This window comes from Camponotus vicinus, unplaced genomic scaffold (assembly GCF_025532165.1).
Source record: "Camponotus vicinus isolate PSW18456_S1 unplaced genomic scaffold, iyCamVici1.0 SCAF_13, whole genome shotgun sequence".
Lineage (NCBI taxonomy): Eukaryota > Metazoa > Arthropoda > Insecta > Hymenoptera > Formicidae > Camponotus > Camponotus vicinus.
This window is the reverse complement of record NW_028141949.1, coordinates 12,484,125-12,505,070: the sequence shown is the minus strand read 5'-3', so window position 1 is coordinate 12,505,070 and position 20,946 is coordinate 12,484,125. Positions and strand designations below refer to the sequence as shown.

At 40.9% G+C, this 20,946-nt stretch overlaps 1 protein-coding gene across 8 annotated transcripts in view; it reads right to left on the bottom strand.

The window, feature by feature from the left end:
• Positions 1 to 1,429: 1,429 nt before the first annotated feature.
• Positions 1,430 to 20,946, bottom strand: part of LOC145964236 (serine/threonine-protein phosphatase 2B catalytic subunit 2) — an 83,957-nt gene continuing 64,440 nt past the window's right edge. The window contains exons 10-14 of one of the 8 annotated variants that reach the window (XM_083086741.1): positions 18,396 to 18,428; positions 5,073 to 5,157; positions 4,705 to 4,802; positions 4,253 to 4,468; positions 1,430 to 3,918 (exon numbers count right to left, since the gene is read on the bottom strand). In XM_083086741.1, coding sequence (XP_082942867.1) covers positions 4,275 to 4,468; positions 4,705 to 4,802; positions 5,073 to 5,157; positions 18,396 to 18,428 — 410 coding nt within the window. In that variant the 3' untranslated portion in view covers positions 1,430 to 3,918; positions 4,253 to 4,274. The other 7 variants (XM_083086742.1, XM_083086744.1, XM_083086745.1 and 4 more) reach the window with 7 other exon arrangements.

The following is a 20,946-nucleotide window of genomic DNA, read 5'->3' as shown; positions in this document are numbered from 1 at the left end:
GAAAACGATTGGAAATATCTAAACAAGGCACAAGACTGTTGTTCGAAAAATGGATGGTCCGTGAAAGTTCGTGCATGCAAAAGGGAAGTATAGTTTAATATCTATTCTCCGGGTGGTTATATTTTTTTTCTCGTAATATCTCTTCGTAGAATAGATCGCTTCTACCAACCAAAGGTAGACGGGAGCGACTTGAATTCGCATTCTGTATCATCATTATCGTGTCACCCTCATCGTATCGTAGCTCAAGCGACAATTAGAATTGTGAGTATCAACGCATATCGCATATACGCGCTTATATATTAATTTGACCCGCGTGCCATTCCATTTTGAGATATATCGCGCTCTTCGTGATAGCCATAGTAACGATAGTAAGTGATAACGGTAGTAAGTAGGATGATTGCAACGGCGACAGTAATGATGATGGCAATAATATTAATCATAATTAAATGAGTAATAATTATCGTAATCATAACGTGACATTTGTTAATATCAGATAATCAACATTGTAATGTATATGTATACACGTCTGTACACAGGGTAACCCGGAATTATCGAGAGGCTCTTCATCTAGAAATTCTTTTGGTCGATTTAGATGCGCTCTTTCTTTGTAAACAGACAGTTTGCGGAAATTGATACTCTGAGAATTGTATAGGATTCGATTGAAGGTGAAGGAGTTTGAAAATTTTCATCAAAGAAAAGTTGCGGGAGGAATTCGTAGGTGAAAGGAGCGACGATAGTTCCGAGCCACCCTGTATATATTGTAGTGTTCCTTTTTTTATGTATATATGTATATTTATATATATTCATATTTATAATTATATAATATGTATTATTTATAATCGTGTGTGTATATTATATTATATATTTCATTATATTATTTAACACATTCTTTTGTACAAGTAAATTAATTAAGAATAAGTACAACTTGGTAGCAAAGAGAGATAGAATTATTATTCACTGTATATTTTATATCGTAGTGAGAAGAGAGAGAGATATATATCTTATTTCATTTATTATAATATTCTTTCATTACCTTTATTATGTTTCAGACCGTAATGCTGATGGTGCCGTCATTCGGCTTCCGGAGATGCTTCCCTGCCTCGAAATCTCTCATCTTTTTCTCCCTCTTTTTTTCCGATACCCGATATGATTAGGCTTGCGACCTTCCGCGCTGCTCGTCGACGCTAATTCAGTACGCGGGGCTCGCTAGGCGCGACGTCTCGATTTCTAGAGAAGAGGTAGAAAAAACAGCGAAAACACGACGATAAAATCCCGCGACGCGATCGCGGGCGATTATTACTATAAATATTACACGAGGGACGACAGGAGTGAGTCGCCTTCGATTCTGATTATCCTCGGGACGTCACGTGCGAGATCGCGATGAACGCGCGACAGCGCGAACGATCGAAGCGGAAGCGTCGCATCTCGACGATCGCATTTTTTTTTTTTTACACGAAACACGATTATTCTAGCTTCGTAGAATCGTCTCTATCCAAAATAAGTAACTCGCAAAAATGTAATACCCACGAAGAAACTTCCGGCACTTCGTCATTTTTGCAATACGATTCTCGATATATTTGTTTTTTTTTTCTCACACGCTCGGCCGTTCTGTTCCGCTGTCGCCTATCGACGGCGAGGATCCACTGTCGGATATAAATAAAGAGCGCGGCTTTCTATCTCTACTTCTTCTTATGGCTTATTACGACAAAAGCCACGGGGAGCACATGATGAAAAATAATAGGATAAACGTTCTTACATGCGTGATGCAGAGTGCTACTTGTTTAAAACGCGTGGTCCTCTTTCTCCTCAACTCGTGCTAGCTTGTGTAATTCCTTCAGCACCATTATGACCTACTATTGGATTTTAATTTCAAACCCATTGACCGGGTTCACGCCCGGATGGCGTATTGCGATCACCTCGATTTGCACGGCTCTTTCTAGCAAATCTTGTGCGACTAGTTGGGGCAAGAGATATGCATCACATGTCTAAACGAGCGTATGTGTGTGTAATATGCGTTATGGATTTCTCGTTCGTACAATAGAGCCTCTTCGAGAGATTCTTGGCGTCTCGTCTGAGCGCACTACCAGTCCAAAGGTGTCTCATTTTTGACGTACGTAATTTTATATCCATCTACGATATCACAAAATATATAACGAAACGGAAGTTGATCGAGATCACACGTAATAAAGACAATATATTCGATACTATGTTATGTAATATACGAGATTCTTGATATCGTATTGACGACGTTTAACAAAAGACGCGATAATTACTACCGAGACCGACTAAATCGTTATTCAATGTAACGCGATTCATCATGATAACTTAATGGATAACGAATATCTTGCGTGTTCCCTCAGTACACGATCGTGCCGTGCGCAATTCCGGAAAATCGGAATATACGAAACGAAAAAATGAGATATTTCCTTTCATATTGCACGAGAATGTCGAATGAATCCTCGGCGCAGAACGGCCAAGATAGATTATATTCGTAATGAGATTATGTTCGTAATTTAAAACGATACGCGCGCTCGACGTACATTTCTTTCGCGCGTTAATTATATCGCGCGATCGTGACGAACGTGTGCACGCGCGGCAGCGAAAGATACGGTATTCGGATTACATAATGAATAATTAATAGTAATGATAATAATAATTAATTATAATATATAATATATATGTATAATATTTATATAATATTTATGTATATTAAATAAATTCTCCGATATATTATACATAAATAATCAATTAATATGTATATATACGTATATATATATAAAATTAATTAATTATATATGTATAAATTACGACTTAGCCCCTAAGCTTAGCTCGACTTAAGATTTAAGTAACCCCACCCCGTAGCGCGGGTGATGCGTCATCCAGGGCGGACACATCTTAAGAACCTAGTAAAATTCTAAAACCGGAAGCTCCGCCGTGACGACAGGCCAGCTGCCTTTTTTGTTTCTTTGGCGGAGACCACTCGTCCTCATTCTCTCTTTCTCTTTCTCTCCCTCTCATTCTCTCTCTTTCACACTGTACGATATCTTTCATTAGACAAACGTAACCGCGCGCGCGAGTTATCCATTCCATTTTTCTCTTTCTTATTTTTTTACGCCCAAGAAAGAAAAGAGAGAAGTAACGCCCGAGGAGAGGAAAGGGGTATACTCTCTCGTGCATGAACATCCGATCGGAGGTCGATTCGCAAACGGATCCATCTATAAGATATATCGCTCTAGGGTTCCGCTCCTCGTCGATTCGTGCAGACGCGTATGTACATCGAGTAGAATATCCGAGAAACACGCGGATAATGGATATTAATGGATGCTGGGAAGAGAAGAGAGAGAGAGAGAGAGGGAGGGAGAAAGAGAGTTAGAGAGCGAGAAATTGCGAAAGCTAGAATAAGCGAGAACGAGGAATAATCGCATAAACGATCGAGAAAGAGATTGGAGAACGTCACGCGCGCGCGGATCATTGCAGAATGAATTATCGCTAACGTTCTCGTTCTTCCTATTCGCGAGTATATAGTGTACGCGAAAAAAAAAACAGAGAGAGGCAGATCCTCGAAGAAGAGAAGTTCCCGCTGAAATCGGACGTATTCCGATGATGGTGCGGTGGTTCCTTTTACTTCCGCTGACTTGCTTTCTTCCGCTGCGCGCGCACCAAGACCGATGACAATCCTCGTTGGAAACTGCATCGACGAGAAACCGCTTTCGCACATGTCTGTCCGTCCGTCCGTCCGTTCGTCGTCCATTTGTTCCTGATTTTCCCCTTCTTGCGATGGCTCCTTCTTCTGACTCTTCGATGGACAGCGCACTGGTTGTAACAACCGGGGGAGGGAAGGGAGAGACGAGCAATGGTTTGCAAATGTTCGGTGGTGACGGCGATAGCGCCCAGGATCTTAGGACCCGTCCACGCCATCTAAAACAGTTCATCTCGCATTAATGCATTTACATAAAGCTTAACTAATCTTTTTACGACAATAGAGAATCAGATAAGACGTTATTCCACTCCAAAACCCATATTAATTTTTTTATAAACTTGGAATATTACAAACATGAAGGAAAATATCTAGATTGTTACATGTCATGTGGGTTTTTTGTACGCAATGGACTTTAGAGTGAAAATATTGAAATTAAAGATGTTCTTATTGATTATCGTAGATAAATCATCTGGATGATGAGACGAACAAGCAAGATTTTCCCTCTGTATCTTGGTATTTAGGAGATTTGCTCTGGATGGCTCGGACGTGTACCTTGATTGGACGAGTGTGGGGCTCACGATTGCGGTTGCGGCGTGTTGTGGTCCCGCTTGTCTCCCGCAGGAGGCGGCGGCTTTGTCACGGGTTTCTCCTCATTGACCGGCGTGGGCGGCGCGTCCTTTCTCGGTGGCATTCTTTCGTTTATGGCATCCAAGCCCTTGGCCTCGGCGAACGAGGTGATTTTGTGATTCGGCGAGAAGCCTTGGAGAGCTGGATGAACAAGAGAAACGTACAATATCAGAAGACGAGATATAAAAGGTCAAGATTCTCTCGAGCATTACATTATAATATGATGAGACATTATTATCGGCGAACAGTAATTGAAGAATCGCGTTCCACTTTTTTAATAGGATGATTAGGAACAGTTGGTCGCGCTCTTGAATTTGAAGCTAAATTACCATTCTTCTCAATGGCGCTATCAAAACGACATCTCATAGAATTCTTACCGTTTTTCAGAGAAGTCTTGCCGCCGGATAATGCACCAAGCGGTAAAGCTCCAGTTGGCGTCAAACCCTTCAACTGCAGCACGCTCTCGCTTTCCTCTCTGTGAAATACAAAAAATTGAAATTTATAATACTAGGAATTTTTTTATATCAATTATATATTACAATAATTATATAAAATAAAGGGAATCTCCGTTGTAGGTAATATCATGATTCTAAGCTATTTTTCATTTGTAAAAAAGAATCTGTAATCTATAATTTTGCCATTCAGAATTTTTGTTTAAGCTATATTAAAACATTTTCTATATTTGTATTAAAATAAAGATTTTTATACATCTAAAGGAGGATTATTTTCCATTATATTCGCTAACCTCAGCACGGAGAAGACACGCGCCATTTTACCGATGGCTCTAATCTTGTTTCTGATGACTTCTTTACGTAGATTAGCTGCTGCACCTATAAATACCAGAGACACATCTTATGATATTCGCATGATAGTGAAATATTAGCGTCTAGATCATCCAGTGACGACCAACATAGCGAGGACTATATCAGTGATTTGGTTCAACAATTTATAATTTATAATTTAAATAAAAGTAAATCGACAAGTGTCATAATTTTTCGTAAATTCTTCTTAAATCGTTTAAAACAAAAAAAGGAGCTATTATATATTTCAAAAATACTTTTACACCAAGATTAATTCAGTCTATTTGCAATACACTTTAATTAAGATTGATACGGTTTCGCCACGTCGTCGTCACCGATTTGCCTCGCGATCATCGCCGCGCTTGCAAATCATCTGCAATGACTCTCGCACGTTAACCACTACGTTATCCATACTACAGAGCTTACCGGGGGCATTATTAATAATCACTCGTTATTCTCATCTGGTCACGCCAAGACAACAATGTCAAACTACAGGCAAGAAGTCTGCGCACGTCACGGGCGGAATAATCGTGTGAAGCAATCGAGTGGTAAAAAAGAAAAGGAAAAAAAAATTGCGCGTGACATTCGTCGCGTTCGCAAAGAGAATACGCATTCTTCGCGACAAAGCAAAAAAAAAAAGAGAGAGAGAGAGAGAGAGAGGACTGTTAATTCATCAAATCGCGAGAGACAACAAAACGCGTCAAGAATACGTAGGATTGCGAACGCGCGTGCACTTGAACAAACTGCATAAAAACGTGCGCAAATACACATAGTAAATTTCTCGCAAAAACATACTACAATGTGTCTATATATGTATGTGTGTGTGTGTGTGTTTTTAGACGCATATCAAGATAAATTCGATGCGAGAGAAAAGAAGCATGCGCATGCTGAGTAAGCGCGAGAAAACTAGGTACGAACCATCGTCGGTCACTAGAATACAAACTCTTATCGTTACCACTTCCCCTTCAGGCAATCACTTGCTACTCCGAGGTTCATTATCGGCGCGAAGGAGTTGCGAGCCCCTCGTCCACCTCGCGACGATTAAATCAACGCGAATTAAAGCGGCCCGATGTCGCACCAGGTGACCGCTTTAATTCCCCGACGATGTATTTTCGTCGCGTGGATCGATCATCCCAGATCCCCTCTCCAGTGAGCAAGGAACTGGACCTCTTCGTGGGAGTCCATCGTTAAACAGTTCACGGCATTCGACGTGGCGGCAACTCCTTTGCGCCGAGCTGTCGGTTTCCGTCTGTGTTTGTTCGTTAATTGACACAGCGGTCGAGCATTGCCGCTCGATCGATTGTACACGGTACCTTGGGGGAGGAACGAGGGGGGGATTCGCTCGCAGCAGCGCTAAAATCTTCCGTTAGCGAGAGAGAGCGAAGAGGTGCAAAGAAGACGGGATTTTTTGCTTGTTTTACTTCTTATTTTTTAGCACTAAAATAGCGTACTCTGATTAAGAAGGGCTCGTCGGAACTGGCAGGTCTACATCGTTTTAATTTTAATCGCGCGTTTTTAACCGTTCCTCGTAATTTCTGTCAAGTTCACCGAAAAATTGTATTCCCGGCAAGAGAAAAAAAGAATCCCGTGTCAAAAATATCGACGTCGTTTCCCGACGAGACGCGTTCGAGTACTCGCGTTTCCGGCTTCCTAATGATTTACGGCCATGGATCCGCGATCCTTAGACCGCTGTCACGATAACGTATCGCGTGATTTGTCAGTTCGCAGAGGGGGATACGAAATTACAATCTCTCCTGTCGCTCTCGCGAATCTCTGGTCGAAGCGACCAGGGCATTTTGCTTTCGGAAATAGCGGGCCATCCGAGACGTGCGATCGATGGACGTCACCGGAGGGGACGAAGATTACCGAGGGAAAAAGAGAGGGTATCCCGAGGTTTCGAGAGACTCGAAATGCACGTCGCGCTGACGGATTCCTCAAATAATCGTCCAACTTGGTTAAGGATCGGTCACGCATCGCGGGTCAATTAAATGACACGCTTTCCGTAATCAATCGAGATTACCTCTAAATTAGGTAGCCGATTTATAGGCAATTATTCGATGCACCGCGATATCACGCGAGTGCGTTTCAATCTCGCGTAATCTACGAAATTTACGAGAAGAGAGAGAGAGAGGGAGATTTGCCCTCGATTATACGAGATTTTCTTCGTATGCACGATGGAACGAGAAACGTCGTGCCAAGTGAGTATCGAGTTTAAACCGTAATTTTCGCGTAAGAAGATTATTTTGCGAGAGGAGAGTTTATTATAGGGAATGTTAGAGCGGGATATATACGATTTACGTGCATAAATCCGGCGAGGCAATCAACGCGACTTTACTTATGTCGTATATAGCGAGCGAGCGAGCGATTCGGCCGAAAATGTCTGTCGCTATCGCGCGGAAAATCGATAAAGTCGAGCATGTCAAATATTAGGCGCTCGACCTTCGCGAGCGAGGGGCGCAATTTCGTCGAATCCGAAGCGCGACGGGGTAGTAATTCGATGAGAAGAATCACGCGTTTCTCCCCTAACGTCTCGCTCGCGTAAGGAAAAATAAGGAGAAGAAAAAAAAATACCGAGACGGAAAAAAATTACAAGGACGAGATTCGTCCTGCGACGAATCTGCGATCTTTCGCTCCGAGAAAGGCCTTTTTCCGCGAGAGGCTCGATCGTCGAACACAGATATCTTGTCCTGAAACAACGTCCTGCGAGATGTCTTACAAACGAGAGGATGCGGCAACATACAATGACGTCAACTACAAACTTGTACAAACAGATCAAGCCTTTTTGCTCTCTATACATTTATGTGTCAGCGCACGGTTACGCACAGGTGACTCTTGTCGCAACGACGTCGAATGTCGTCCTCGAAATTGCGAGAAAATTTCAACGAATCGCGAATCGCGACGCAGATATACATACACACGTCCATAAAAAACAGTGATTAATTTAATAATAAAATAATAATAATAATAATAATAATAATAATAATAATACACTGAGAAAAAAATCTGGTTGCATTAATTAGAATTCTGGTAGATTCAACCAGTATGTCTGTTGGAAAATGGACGAACCAGAATTCTTGTAGGAATTACCAGATGATTCTGATTAATTTCTTCCTGTTAAATTTGCCAAATTTTCTGGTTAATAATACTGAACTCACCAGCACCAAGTCGTCTAAAATTTTTTCCATCTAATTTCAAAAGTCTGTTTAATATTCTGAATTCCAATAAGATTATTGGATAAATTCAATCCAGATTATTGAATAAATTATTTTAAATTCAGTTTGTTAGAAATTAAACTGATAAAACAGTGATGCAAGAAGAGGGTGCAGCTCAAACACACACAATCAGATAGCTAGCGCCCTCTTTCTGGCACTACTGCTCGTAAGAGGAAAAAATATACATTGGATTTAATGTTAATACTAGTTCTTTATATACATTTCATGGCAAATATTGAATACGAGTTAAGTTAAGAGTGACTCGCCGCCTAGCGGCAAGCAAAGAAGTTAATGTAACAAGATATTTTATAGATTCAACCAGAAAATATTAACCAGATCCTTATAGTAAAATCTATTAAACGTTCTAGTTATAAAAAATCAAGTCTTATCATGATAACTAGAAATTCTTGTTTGATTTAACCAAAATGCCTTCAATCATATACGTCTTGTTGGTACAATCAAACGATTTTTCTCAGTGTAATAATAATAATAATAATAATAATAATAATAATAATAATAATAATAACATTAATAATAATTCGTTTATAAACTTTTCAGAGAGAGGAGTGTAGCAAATGTCGCATTCGATGAATGTATACAAAGTAGATTAAAACGTAGCTCCGATATCAAAGAGCGCGAATATATGACGGTGCTGTTTTATCGAGCACGCTTATGGCAATTTTGACGATTCTAATTACGCATGTCACGTAACATCATGCATTTCGGATTATTTTCTACATGCGGAGCTAACGACAAATCAATATTCTCATAAATATTTTGCGTCGTTGAACGAGTAATTCCGATGCGCGTCATTATTAAAGAGAATTTCCGCGCGTAAGAATAATATATACGCGATTAGCGTTGATTCTACAAACGGCCGGGTATGCGTCGCGATAATCCATGTGTAATGATCGTCTCTGTAACGCGGCCCGATGTTATTTTCGATGGACCGAGCGCAGTCGTTGCGACAGTTGTCTACCGAGCTAACATTTATCAAAACGCAGTCGAGCCTGGCACCGAGTTTTCAGCGAAGACCCATCGTACGTCCACGAGATTATGACATTTCTCGTCTTCCTGTACGTTAATCTTAACGTGATACTCGTCTCTTGCGAGTGGAAATGTATCCGTTAATTTTCGGGAGGAAAAAGACTGCAAAATTTAATCTCAAAATTGATCAGATTTGATCGATCGATCCAAGTTGATCAGATATTACTTCAATTTCGAGATACTTTTAAATATTTGCAATAATCTCATAGTTTGTAAGTATCTTGATTTAATGACAATCATTTAAATATAATTCTTTTTTTGCAAAAAAATGTAAAAATGCGATGCAGCCGACCTGATTCGATGGGACGCGTCTTCCTTCCCGTGAACCTGTGCTCAAAACATCATAGGCAGCAGGGCTACTAGTGCTCTATCGGGTTTCCCAAAAGCAGTTTTAGAAGCCGCAACTACCCCTTCGAACCGACTCGCAAAACAGGTACGCTTGTCGCTTCTTGCTTTTCAATTGCCATCTCAATATCGCGACGAATAAACGTTATCTCGCTCCCATATCGTTCTAATCTCTCCCAGATAGACGCACAGGACAAGTCGGCTCGAAGTATCGAACGATATTCCGAATACAGGTCGTACATATCGCTTACTTTGCAACGATGGGTCTTCGACATTGGTCTAGTCATAGGCGCCGCCGCGAAACAACCTTCAACAATCCTCTCGTTTTTCTTCTTTTTACGAAGAATGCGACGCCTATGTCTCGTTACGTGGACCGTTCATCGTGAATGGGAAAGATTGTATACCTATACCCAATGGTGAACATTTAACCCTCGACTACTACGTCGGAATCGAGAGAAAGAGAGAGAGAGGGGATAAATAGCACGATGTATCCATAAAAGACCCCGAGGGATATTTGATCAAAGTACTTTCAATTAATTTCTAATTTTAATTGAAAACTAATTTAGTCCAATTGGCTGTTTTTTACCTTACGTTACATATTTTTTTATAAGACATAGCGGTCGAGGGCCAACAACGACCGAGCAACGCGACTAATCGGGGACCATTGGGTGCTAGACATATCTCTATTTGTATATTCTGAGCTCGAATCGTGGAGGACTTCAGCCGGGGAACTGAACGCCGTTGCGCTGATCAACTCGTAACCGAACTCGCTGATCCTGCGAAATCCAACCCCTTAAACTTCTCGATCTCGCACCCCCTCGGGAAGGGAGATAGCCATTAACGAGGTTTATCGCCCGTTAATGCGGATCGATGTTAATTCTCTCTCCGCGAGTTTGCGGGGAATTATCTCGCGTCTCGTAATTGCGGGGTCTCGTTACGAGAAGATCGAACGAAAGGTTCACACTTTCATGTTAAAGTTGGATGGGGAAGGGAACAGGGGGAAGGGGGAAACGGCGTTGAGTCCCCGCGGATTCGTCATTCACAGCCGAGAAATAGATAGATAGATAGAGCAGTAGATATAGTAGTGTATTATAGGTCTTACTCGCACTTTCAACAGAAAATAACTCACCGTACGCGATGGCAGATGGGGTCGGACCGGACCGTTGGGTTACCATCGGGTTACCATGGCGGCCATGGTGCGCCCATGGTCGGTTTACCGATGGTTGAGCGTAGTGGACGTAAGTAAAAGGACAGAAGTAACCAACAATGTGAGAGCAGCATCAAATGCGGCCGAAGAGAAGAGATAGAGAGTGGCGGAGATTTTGGTCGGTTCGTTTGGACGCAGCCCGTACGGGAAGACGTTTTGTATTTTTTTTTTTTTTTTTTGGCAGTTTGCGGATGGTTGTTTGGTGTCGGTTGTGGTGGTAGTGGTGGTGGTGATGGTAGTGGTGGTTGGTGGTGTGATAGTGGTGGCGAAGAGGTGGTTGTAGAATATGGCGCAAAGGAAACAACACATAGAACAGACAAGAAAAGACAAGTGTGCACAGCGTAAGTGGCATTCAATCAAGCAATGTGCGTTAAACGATCTTGTTATAGATTGTTTGATCTTTTTCCCGGTTATCGATTGTATGATTCTTCCAGCGGCGAATTAAGACAAGGAAAAAAAAGGAAGAGAGAGAGAGTTTTTTTTATTAATTGTCAAACACAGAAATATGTCAATAAAATATTTAACTTTTTAAAATTTTTTAAATTTATTTATCAAACTTATTTTTCAAAATTTTTTAAATATTTGACAAACTCCCTTAAAAAAACTCCCTCTTTCTGTCTACTCTCCTCTTCTTTCTCTGGCTTAATCCGCTACTAGAATCTCGAAAAATCGGCAAAGTTGCTTGTATTTTATCAGAATGTTTATAAAAGTACCGTCAGTGAATTTGCACGCGTGAATCTACGCCGTTTATTACGAAAAAGAGAGATGGAACGACGGTATTTTTTATGTATAATACTTGCACCCCGACTGCTCGCGTATAATGATGAAACAAGTTTCCAGGAATCACGAACTGGACTATCACATGGAATCATGAACTCATATTTTGAATCGAAAGCTCCCTGGGGAAACGCACTTACATTATAACCACCATGACTAACGTGGGAAACGTTTTGCATTAAAATTCATCGCAATAAAGCGAGAGCCCGCTAGGAATACTCAGTATTTTACAAAACAGACTTGAATTAATAAAATATGCAAAAATTATTGCGCTCTGGGCAGCTCTGCCGATATTTTGAAGTAAACGCTCGCGATTTCGCCATCGAGGGCGTGAGTTTACTGTAAATATAAAGAAAATAGGTTGATTAGTGTGTGAGAAAGATGATTTCCGGCCTGCGTCGAAACTGCCAATCTCAGGCGAGCGTACAACTGCTCGATTCGTTCGGGGTAAAATAAATGTTTATAATGCGCTTTTTAATTGGCATAAAAATTCAATTGACTCATTCATATAGAAAAATATTTAATAAAAGAAAGAGTGGTTTTCCCATGATACTCGAAGCAATTTTAAAAATTACTCGAATGTAGCATTTAAATCTCCTGCTGAATGTACGATTGCCTTGGGCAAAGTTCGACCATGTCAAAGATTACTTCGTCTCTAATCGAAAGTTTGATATAGGTAAACATTTAAATGGCAGATTTTATATTAAATTCTTTCCCGCGAGACACTGAAGCTGAAAAACGACTTATTCGTTTGCCCAGCGAAAAATCTCGAGATATAAAACGAAAGTAATCTCGACATAATGCAGCAGTTACAATCGTACGTGAGAGATTATTTATTGTGCGTAGCACAATTCCGCTATAGAGGTTTCCTGGAGCACAATACTGTTTAAAAGAAAAACAAGTCGATTAATAAATTTTCGCAGGATCGCTCGAGGATGCAGCCAAGACTAGACTTTGTCCCTTCGTCGTCGAACGTGACGTTTCTCATCGCACTTTAATGTAAATTGGCGAGCGCGACCCTCTCGCGATCTGCGACTCAGATATTAGATACTAGTTCGCTCGGTTAATCCTAGGAGACTAAGTATACACTAGCATGCGCAAAAGAAAACTGGTAATCAAAAGATATAACGTTCGGCGGCTGGCTGGAAACCGAGTTAAGTAAAGGATACACGTACTCAACATAACTCAAAGAGATAACTTAAGCATAAAGACGGTAACAAACGAGCAGACTCAGGGGCAAAGAGAAAGAGAGAAAAACAGAAAGATAGAAAGAGAGAGAAAGAAAAGGAGAGAGAGAAAGAGAAAGATCAGAGTGATAGTGAGATGGGTGTGTATAGAGTGAGAGAAAGCTAAAGAAGATAATCACGTAGCAGAAGAGAGAGAGAGAGAGAGCTAGAGAGAGAAAGAGATAGAGAAAATTAATGCCCGACATGGAATGTCGGCCAACGGAGTGAATTTTTCGCGGAGTGGAAAAGTATGTCCGACAGTTTTTGCGCAACCGGTGCATCGGCGTAAACGCGCAACATGTCTCGTGAAATTTTTCTCGAGATCTCAGTGTTCGTGTCGAGAGTGAGGAAAGGTCTCGGGTGGCGAGGAAAGGGCGAAGAAAAGCGGACAAAGACGGCAACGGCGGCGGCGGCATCGAAGGGACGCGAGATAAAGACAGGTCGGGTGAAAATATCGCGGTTGAATAGCTTGCTTATTAAAGACCTCGATGGAGCGCAAAAATAAAGTAGCGTGGAAAGTAACCCTCCCTGTCGTTTCGATCGAAACGCGCGATAATGCGGCAACGGGAATCATCTCGCATTGGCTAATTACAAGGGGAACGTTCGAAAGGTTCTGATTGCAAAGCGATTCTCAAGACGAACAAGAAGAATCCTCATGATTTCTTCAGAGTCGAGGATAATTTCGGTTTATGAATTTTTTCCATTATTGCCCGCAAATTGATTTTAATCTAAAATTGTTCGAAAAAAAGAATAAAATCGAGGGAAAAGATGAAATTTGTCAACAAGAAAATTATTCATTAAAGGGGTTTCTGAAAACTGATATTTAAATCTTGAGAATTAATTTAACGCGTGTGAATTTATTATATTTTTATCGATCGTAGGAGTTTCGGAAACAAGATGAAAAGTAGCGGAATTTTACATCGCGAGGAAAATGGAAAATAGCGGACGACATCGCGCAGCTGGTTCACCTGAGAAAGTGAAAAATGGCCTCGCGGAGACTCTTCCTTTTTTTTACGACAGAATCCGTTATAGTGCGACGTCGTTTCTACCTTTCTTCGCCTTCGAATGAAGAGGGAGTTTCTCCGAGATACATTTAACATCGAAGAGATGTAACAGATACCCCAACAATGGAACGTATTTGCGTAAACCATGGAAATCCGACGAGCGATGTCAAATTGCATGCACTCTTGGAATAGTGGTTTTATCTCATTTGAGGAAACCAGATTGGCCTTCCTCATTTCGATTCTTATGCAACCCGAGAAAGATAAATGTGCCTGCGACGAGTAGCAGTTATCGCGAAAATTCTCTTGATAAATCGAGAGCGAAATTTGCAGCGAGGAAACACCCCGCGCAGAGAAGACCCGTGATCTACAAAGCCATTAACCGGCTTCCTCTGAATTATCACATTATTTGCTCTATTAATTAACAGCCTAAGATTGGGAGTCGCGAACGCGAGACCCACTTTCCCGATCAATCGTAGCTCATCCCATCCTGGAGAGGCTTTGCATGTGCATCTAGGAATGCAGGCAGCGGTGCGGCAGGAATGAACGATTGACTCGGGTCGGTGTATTGGACGAGCGGATAAGATGCCGATGGAACCGCCGTTCGAAAGGGGGGCCCCGGCTGGTTGATCGATGCTTCGTGGCCTTCCCTCGTTATCTCACAGAACTCCGGTGCGTTCTATCGATCCGGTATACCTTCCCGGGCCGTACCGGAGCCTCCTCCGTAGCGACCGAAAGCCTCTTTCGCTCCGGATTCTCGTGGAAGAGAGAAAGAGGGAGGGGGATGGGAGGAGGACGGATGAGACACGCCGTAGCGACGAAGATCCGAGGGTTCCGGAGCTGACCGGAAATTGTCAAGAGAGAATCTTGTCGAGATCGCGCGTTAGTTAATTAAATAAGATTATCGACACCGATGGGCGTCGCGCGAGCCGAGTTAAAGCGCATCGATTTTTTCATCGATCGCTCGAGAAGTTAAGGAGCTTAGCAGCTCTTCAACAAGCGTCAATGACAGATAGTTGTCGGGTTTCACGAAAAAAAATCCACCGATAATATAATCTTTTTTTTAGCTTCTACAGCGAGCATCTACTCTCTAAAAGTGAATCAGTGAAAATATCACTAATTTAAACAGTAAAATAAGATTTCACTGAGAATCAGTGAGTGTTTTACTGATCCTCAGTGGAAACGCTTATTTTTTTGTTATTTTATCTTATATCTCATTGATTATGATCAGTTAAAGTAAAATTCACTGTAAAACCAGTAAATTTCACTGTAAAATCAGTAATCGCTAGTTCGTTCGTTTACTGCTACGATCGCTATCTCTCTCGTATTTAGTTTTAGTCATAAGAATTATATAAAGTTTGCAAAGAGCAACAGATAAAATTAGAAATATTACTTCGATTTAATTTCTGATACAATCTCAATAGAGAGGCTTCAGATATTAAATCGATCTTATAAGTCGGACAAATAAATGTCTGGCGACTTAATGAAAGTTATTCGTTCGTTATCTATTTAAAATAACAAGTTCAATATGCATAATATAAATAAAATAAAATTTTTAATATAATAAATATTTAGTAAATATAAATAAAATTTTTAATTTTATATGAAATAGATAGAGAGATGAATTGTAGTTTAATATTACTGACAATAACGAAAGAAATATTACTAATATTGAGAAATATTACTGATTTAAACAGTCAAAATTATTAACTGATTCTTTCAATAAAATACACTGATTTACAGTGCTGTACTTATAACTGCTGTAATCAGTGACTATTTACTGTTTTTCAGTGATAATACACTGATTCACTTTTAGAGAGTAGAACATTCATATAATTCAATAGACAGACATTGCATTTTTATTATATATTAAACGTTCTTTTTTTTTATAATCATCGTTTTCTGTCGTTCATTAAAAAAATTTTTCAAATATATATTTATTCTTTTTTTAAAAATTGCAACAAATATAAAAAAAATCTGCAATAATTAAAAATTGCAACAATTATTTAATATAAAAAAAGAAAATCTGAAAATATTGTAACATTTATTTTACGAACCGCACGAAAGTTACGAATAAACTCGAATTTCGTAACTTTGGAGATATGAATCTACCCGGAAACGCGATTGAATTTTAATACGAGCAAACTTTAGCAATGCTCGTTCCTCGTATTGGGAATGGATGCTTTGTACGTGTACACTGGAAATTCGAATATGCATCTCGAGACAAACGAACGGCCGGTGAATATTGTTCCTCGACCTGTTCAGAGACACAGACGAACCGAGATTGCCCGGCGACCTCGGTCGAGCGGAGAGGAATCCCTCTCGTGGATGTATCGAACCGAGGGAAGTCCGTGCGCGGCTGGTCGCGCTCGTAAAACCGGAAGCGTTGTTAGTGGAGCGTGTCCAATGTTCGCTCGCTGAACGTTGTTCAGAGAATGAGCAAGTGCCATACATATGTCCACCTAACATATGCGCGCGCGAGACACACACACACACACACACACATACGGAAGAGAGCGAGATATCTAACGCTGCATCGTAAAGCGTGCTAAATAAACTGAACTCAAACGAGCGAAACTCAAACGAGGTGGAGACGCGACGGTCGTTTCAGGTATCGCTGAGGGGATGGGGGTGGAGGAGAAGATGGGAATGGTTTGAAAGTCGTAAAACTGTGTCGCGAATGCAATGCGGAGATTCGTCGGTTCGGTCCTAGAATGAGAGAGGAGGCGAGCAGGGCTACGGACGGGGAGGTGGGGACCGAGAGGGTTGAAGTGGCAGAGAGAGGAGAGAATGAATGGTCGAATGGGATGTATATATTTCACCCAACTTTCCCCGACTAATCCGCCGAGCTTTATGAAACTCTTCTCGAGGCGAGAGCATAAATTCACGTGGAGGATCCGCTGTTCTTGTAGACGACGACGAGTCCTCCGAATCGCGAGTCATGCGGAAGGAACGACCCCGTGTTTCCCGTTGCGCGCATTTCAGGTGTCAAGAAGAAAATGTCCGCGAGATCTGAAGGGAGAGAGAGAGATTCATCTTCCCTCTTACTTTACGAAAACATCTCTCTATTCATCAATGATCTAGTAGCAGTACATTTCATATAATCAATTCATACCGGTCCGAAAGGTCTCGAATTAGGGGAGGATAGATTCCTCGCATAATTCATACACCTGTATGCAACGCGATTTGTTGATTTCATCGTCGGCGAGAAGCGCAAGAAGCAGGCAAGGATGGGCTTTCACAACAAAATCGAGATGAAAAAAAAAAGAAAATAAAGAGAGAGGAGGGTGAGAGATCAACGGGGTGATGATTAATTTAGCGTGTAAGTAGACAACAGGGATATGTGTGATATACAAAGGCGGCGATGTGTAACGCAATAGAAATCAGTGCGAAACGGAGAAGGAAACGGAAGAGACGAGTGAGAACGACAATTAATGTTCTCTAACAGTTAATGGACGATTTGTAATGTTAGCTCAATCCAAAATCCGAGAACGGTTATACAGAGCACGTTTAAAGGAAATAGAAGATGATGACGAAGATAGAAATATGTAAGTATATAGATATAGATAAAGATATATATATATATATATAATATATATATGTATATACAAGAACGAAGAGAAAAATCAACTCAACAAACGAGAAAACAATATTTCGCGTGGAACGTTCGTGTCGACGTTGTTCTACTGGTAATGTCGTTCGTGCGAGCTTCGAATTACAGTCCCCCTTGGGGATCTATCTAGTCGAACTAAAAGTATCTTCCCAATATGTCCGACGAGAAAAAAAATATAGTTGGAGTATAATTTGAGTGATCGAAATGATTAAATGATAATGTTACTTCTCGTCATGTTTCTGACACACAAGTATCGATCGTAATAAATATCAATTCCATTGTGCAAAGCTCAAAGGATAAAGAACACGAAAATCGATTACGCAAGATCGTTATCGTCTATTATGCGAGCGAAAAAAATTGCACGGTGAGAAATTACGCAGCGCTCCTTTACGCCATTATCGCGAAATTGTGCATTAAGGAATTGCAACATTTTTCTACGTCATTGAAAGAAAATTGCACGAGTATATTTGCGGAGCAAGAGTGTACACACTCGCGTCCCCAGCAGAGCAACGCGTCACGAAGCGCATCCGCGCGACGAAAACGAAAAAAAAACGAAAAAGAAAGAGACAAAAACGGAAACTGAAATGAAAACGAAACGAAACCGAAACGCAAGAGAGAGAACACTGGCGTAGAGTAAAAAAGAAAAATTACACGAAGGAGTTAAGAGATATATCATATATATCACAAATATATATCGCAATAAAAGAATTTGAAAAAAAAAGGAAAAAAAGAGATCTCTCGTTTTTTGTTTTTTTTTTTGGGTTACTCTTGGCACGCACGAAAAGAAGAAAAAAATCTTGGCTCTTCAAAAGTAAGTCGTCGGCTCTCACGGGGACTTACCATTCTTTTTTTGGACAACGACTTTGGCGGCGACTTTACGGGGGTTGCCGAACGATCGGAGTTTTGAGTGGTAGTAGTAGAAGTAGTAGTAGAAGTAGTAGAGGTAGTAGTAGCATAGTGTCGTGCCGAGATAGGAGGAGTCCAAGGCCAGTGTGATTGATACAAATATAATAGAGAAGGAGTACGATAAAAGACAGTCAGTGCAACTTCGGGGGGGGGGGTGGGGGGCTCGGGGGTGAGGGGGTGGGGGGCCAGAGGGTTGCTCGGGGGGGCCTGGGTGTGTGGACGGCGCGTATATGTCTCGCAATAATTAAAGAAGGCGAAACCAGGCTGATGGGAAGGAAAGAGGGGACCGTGAGTATCTTATTGATCGAAACACCGGGACGATTCTCTACTTGAAATCTTTTTTTTCTTTTCTTTTTTTCTTCTTTCTCGATCAAAACGACCCAGCCGCAAGATAGGGAGAGATATTCTCTCGCGAGCGAATTCTTTTCGGGTGAGATGTGAAAAGGGGTCGAGGAGGGAGGGGGGGCGGTCGGGGAGAGGGGCTGCTTGACTTTCTTTCGGTGATTGGACCCGGTCCGGTGGATGGATGCTATTACGAACCGCGGTCGTTCGTTCGATTGACACCAGACGTGTATCGATCTGACCTTTTGACTGCGCCAACGAATTAGTTTGCGCCTCTTTTTCGGAAGGTAACGTGAAATTTAATGTGAAATTGATCGGCTTATTAATTTAACGCCCTGATGTGTACTCGGTATCTTGAAAGATAAATCATAAGTTTCGCGATTTCGTCACAAAGGTCACAAAGCTCCATCCGTCGGTTCCCGGGAAACTGGTCTTGACCTTCTTACGGTGCCCCGTAGAAGGGGATAGAATTATACATACACATATGACACGTAAAAGAAAGTAAGAAAATAGGCCAGCAGGGGCGGGATGTGACACGTGAGAAAAATTGAAACTGACAATAGAATTCGGACAGTGGTAAAGTCAATCGGAGCGAATGGTAAAATGAATGAAATCGATCTAGAGATATTCTCGAGAGTGACATCGAGAAATAATTAAGACGGGAGTCTGAATAACGATCTGACCTCATCTTACCCGCTGAGATGCATGCGTGAATTAAAAATGCGTAATGCGCAAGATGGCAAATGATATCTCCTCGCGATCAGTTTCGAACATTGGATCGATTTGACAAGTATACCATATATTTGCATTTTCTCGTAAAACTCGAAAAATAGTCATGCTTTGAAAAAATCGTGCCATTTCAGATGCCATCTTGAACGAAACGTATGGAGACAGGGTGAAGATGCTATGAAATGGATGCAGAAAATCAAAGGCTACCATGGGTGAAGATGTAAAAATTCAGGCTAAGTGCCGTCGAGACACGTCGAATATGTATTACACACATATACATACGTATAATCGGGGAGTAAAAATAAAAATGCCAAAAAGAGAAGAAGAGATACGGAGAGAGAAAGAGAGAGAGAAAGAGAAGATGTAAGAGAAAAAACGAGAAAGAGAGAGAAAGAGAAAGAATCTCGTACCTCGAGAGATCGCAAGTATCGTGAAACAGATGGTCGAAGATAAAAAGACAGAAACATATATATATAGAAAAATATAATATATATAGTATATATATGTATACATGTATATACACACACATATATATACATACATGTAGAGATTGTAAAGAAACGAAACAGAAAGAAGGAAAGAAGAAAAGAAAAGAAAAAAAAACGCAGACGCGAATGGTTCTTCTCCCGGGAAGGAAAATGTGACATCGCGGCCAGAGACTTAACAAAGAAAAAAAAAAGAGAGAGAGAAAGAGAGACAGAAAGAGATAGACAGACGAGAAATTCGACATCGAGAGAAACTACTATGAAATAGCTAAAAATTAATGATAATCAATGAAGCTCTTAATCGTGTGACGTCTAAAAGAATCGAGCGGCGTTTCTTACCATCTGTCCGTGCAGCGAGTGAAAATGCAAACAGAAAAAGAATTCAAGATTTGTATCTGGAAGTTCTCTAAGAGAGTGAGATCGTGGTGGGGGGAAAATGATAGAGATATTTCAACAGATCGACTACTCTTCTTCGGCGCGATGTGTATATATATATATATTATATATATATATATATATATATATATATATATATATATATATGTATATATTTGGGAAATCGCGCGTCGGGACGCCATCTTTTTTTTTTCCCCTTTCAAATTTCCGCTCGAAGAGGTGAAATTTTTATGTAAGAGGTGCGCGAGCATTAGCAGAATCGTGTGAATCCAAGGGGTGTACGAAAATACTCAGTGTACGACGTAGTATTCACAGGTGCTGTCGTATCGATCGATTGCGAAAATGGAGATTGACCGTGATAGATCGATCGTGCGCGCGAGATTCCGACGTAAAATAAAATTCGCATTCCTCCGGAGGAAAAAAAAAAAAAAACGCGAGGATCGCGTTAAATGATTAAACGAGAAAAATTAAAGACGCCCTCTCGTTCCGGATTCGCGTTCAATTTATACCGCCGCGGGCGGAAATGACAGGCC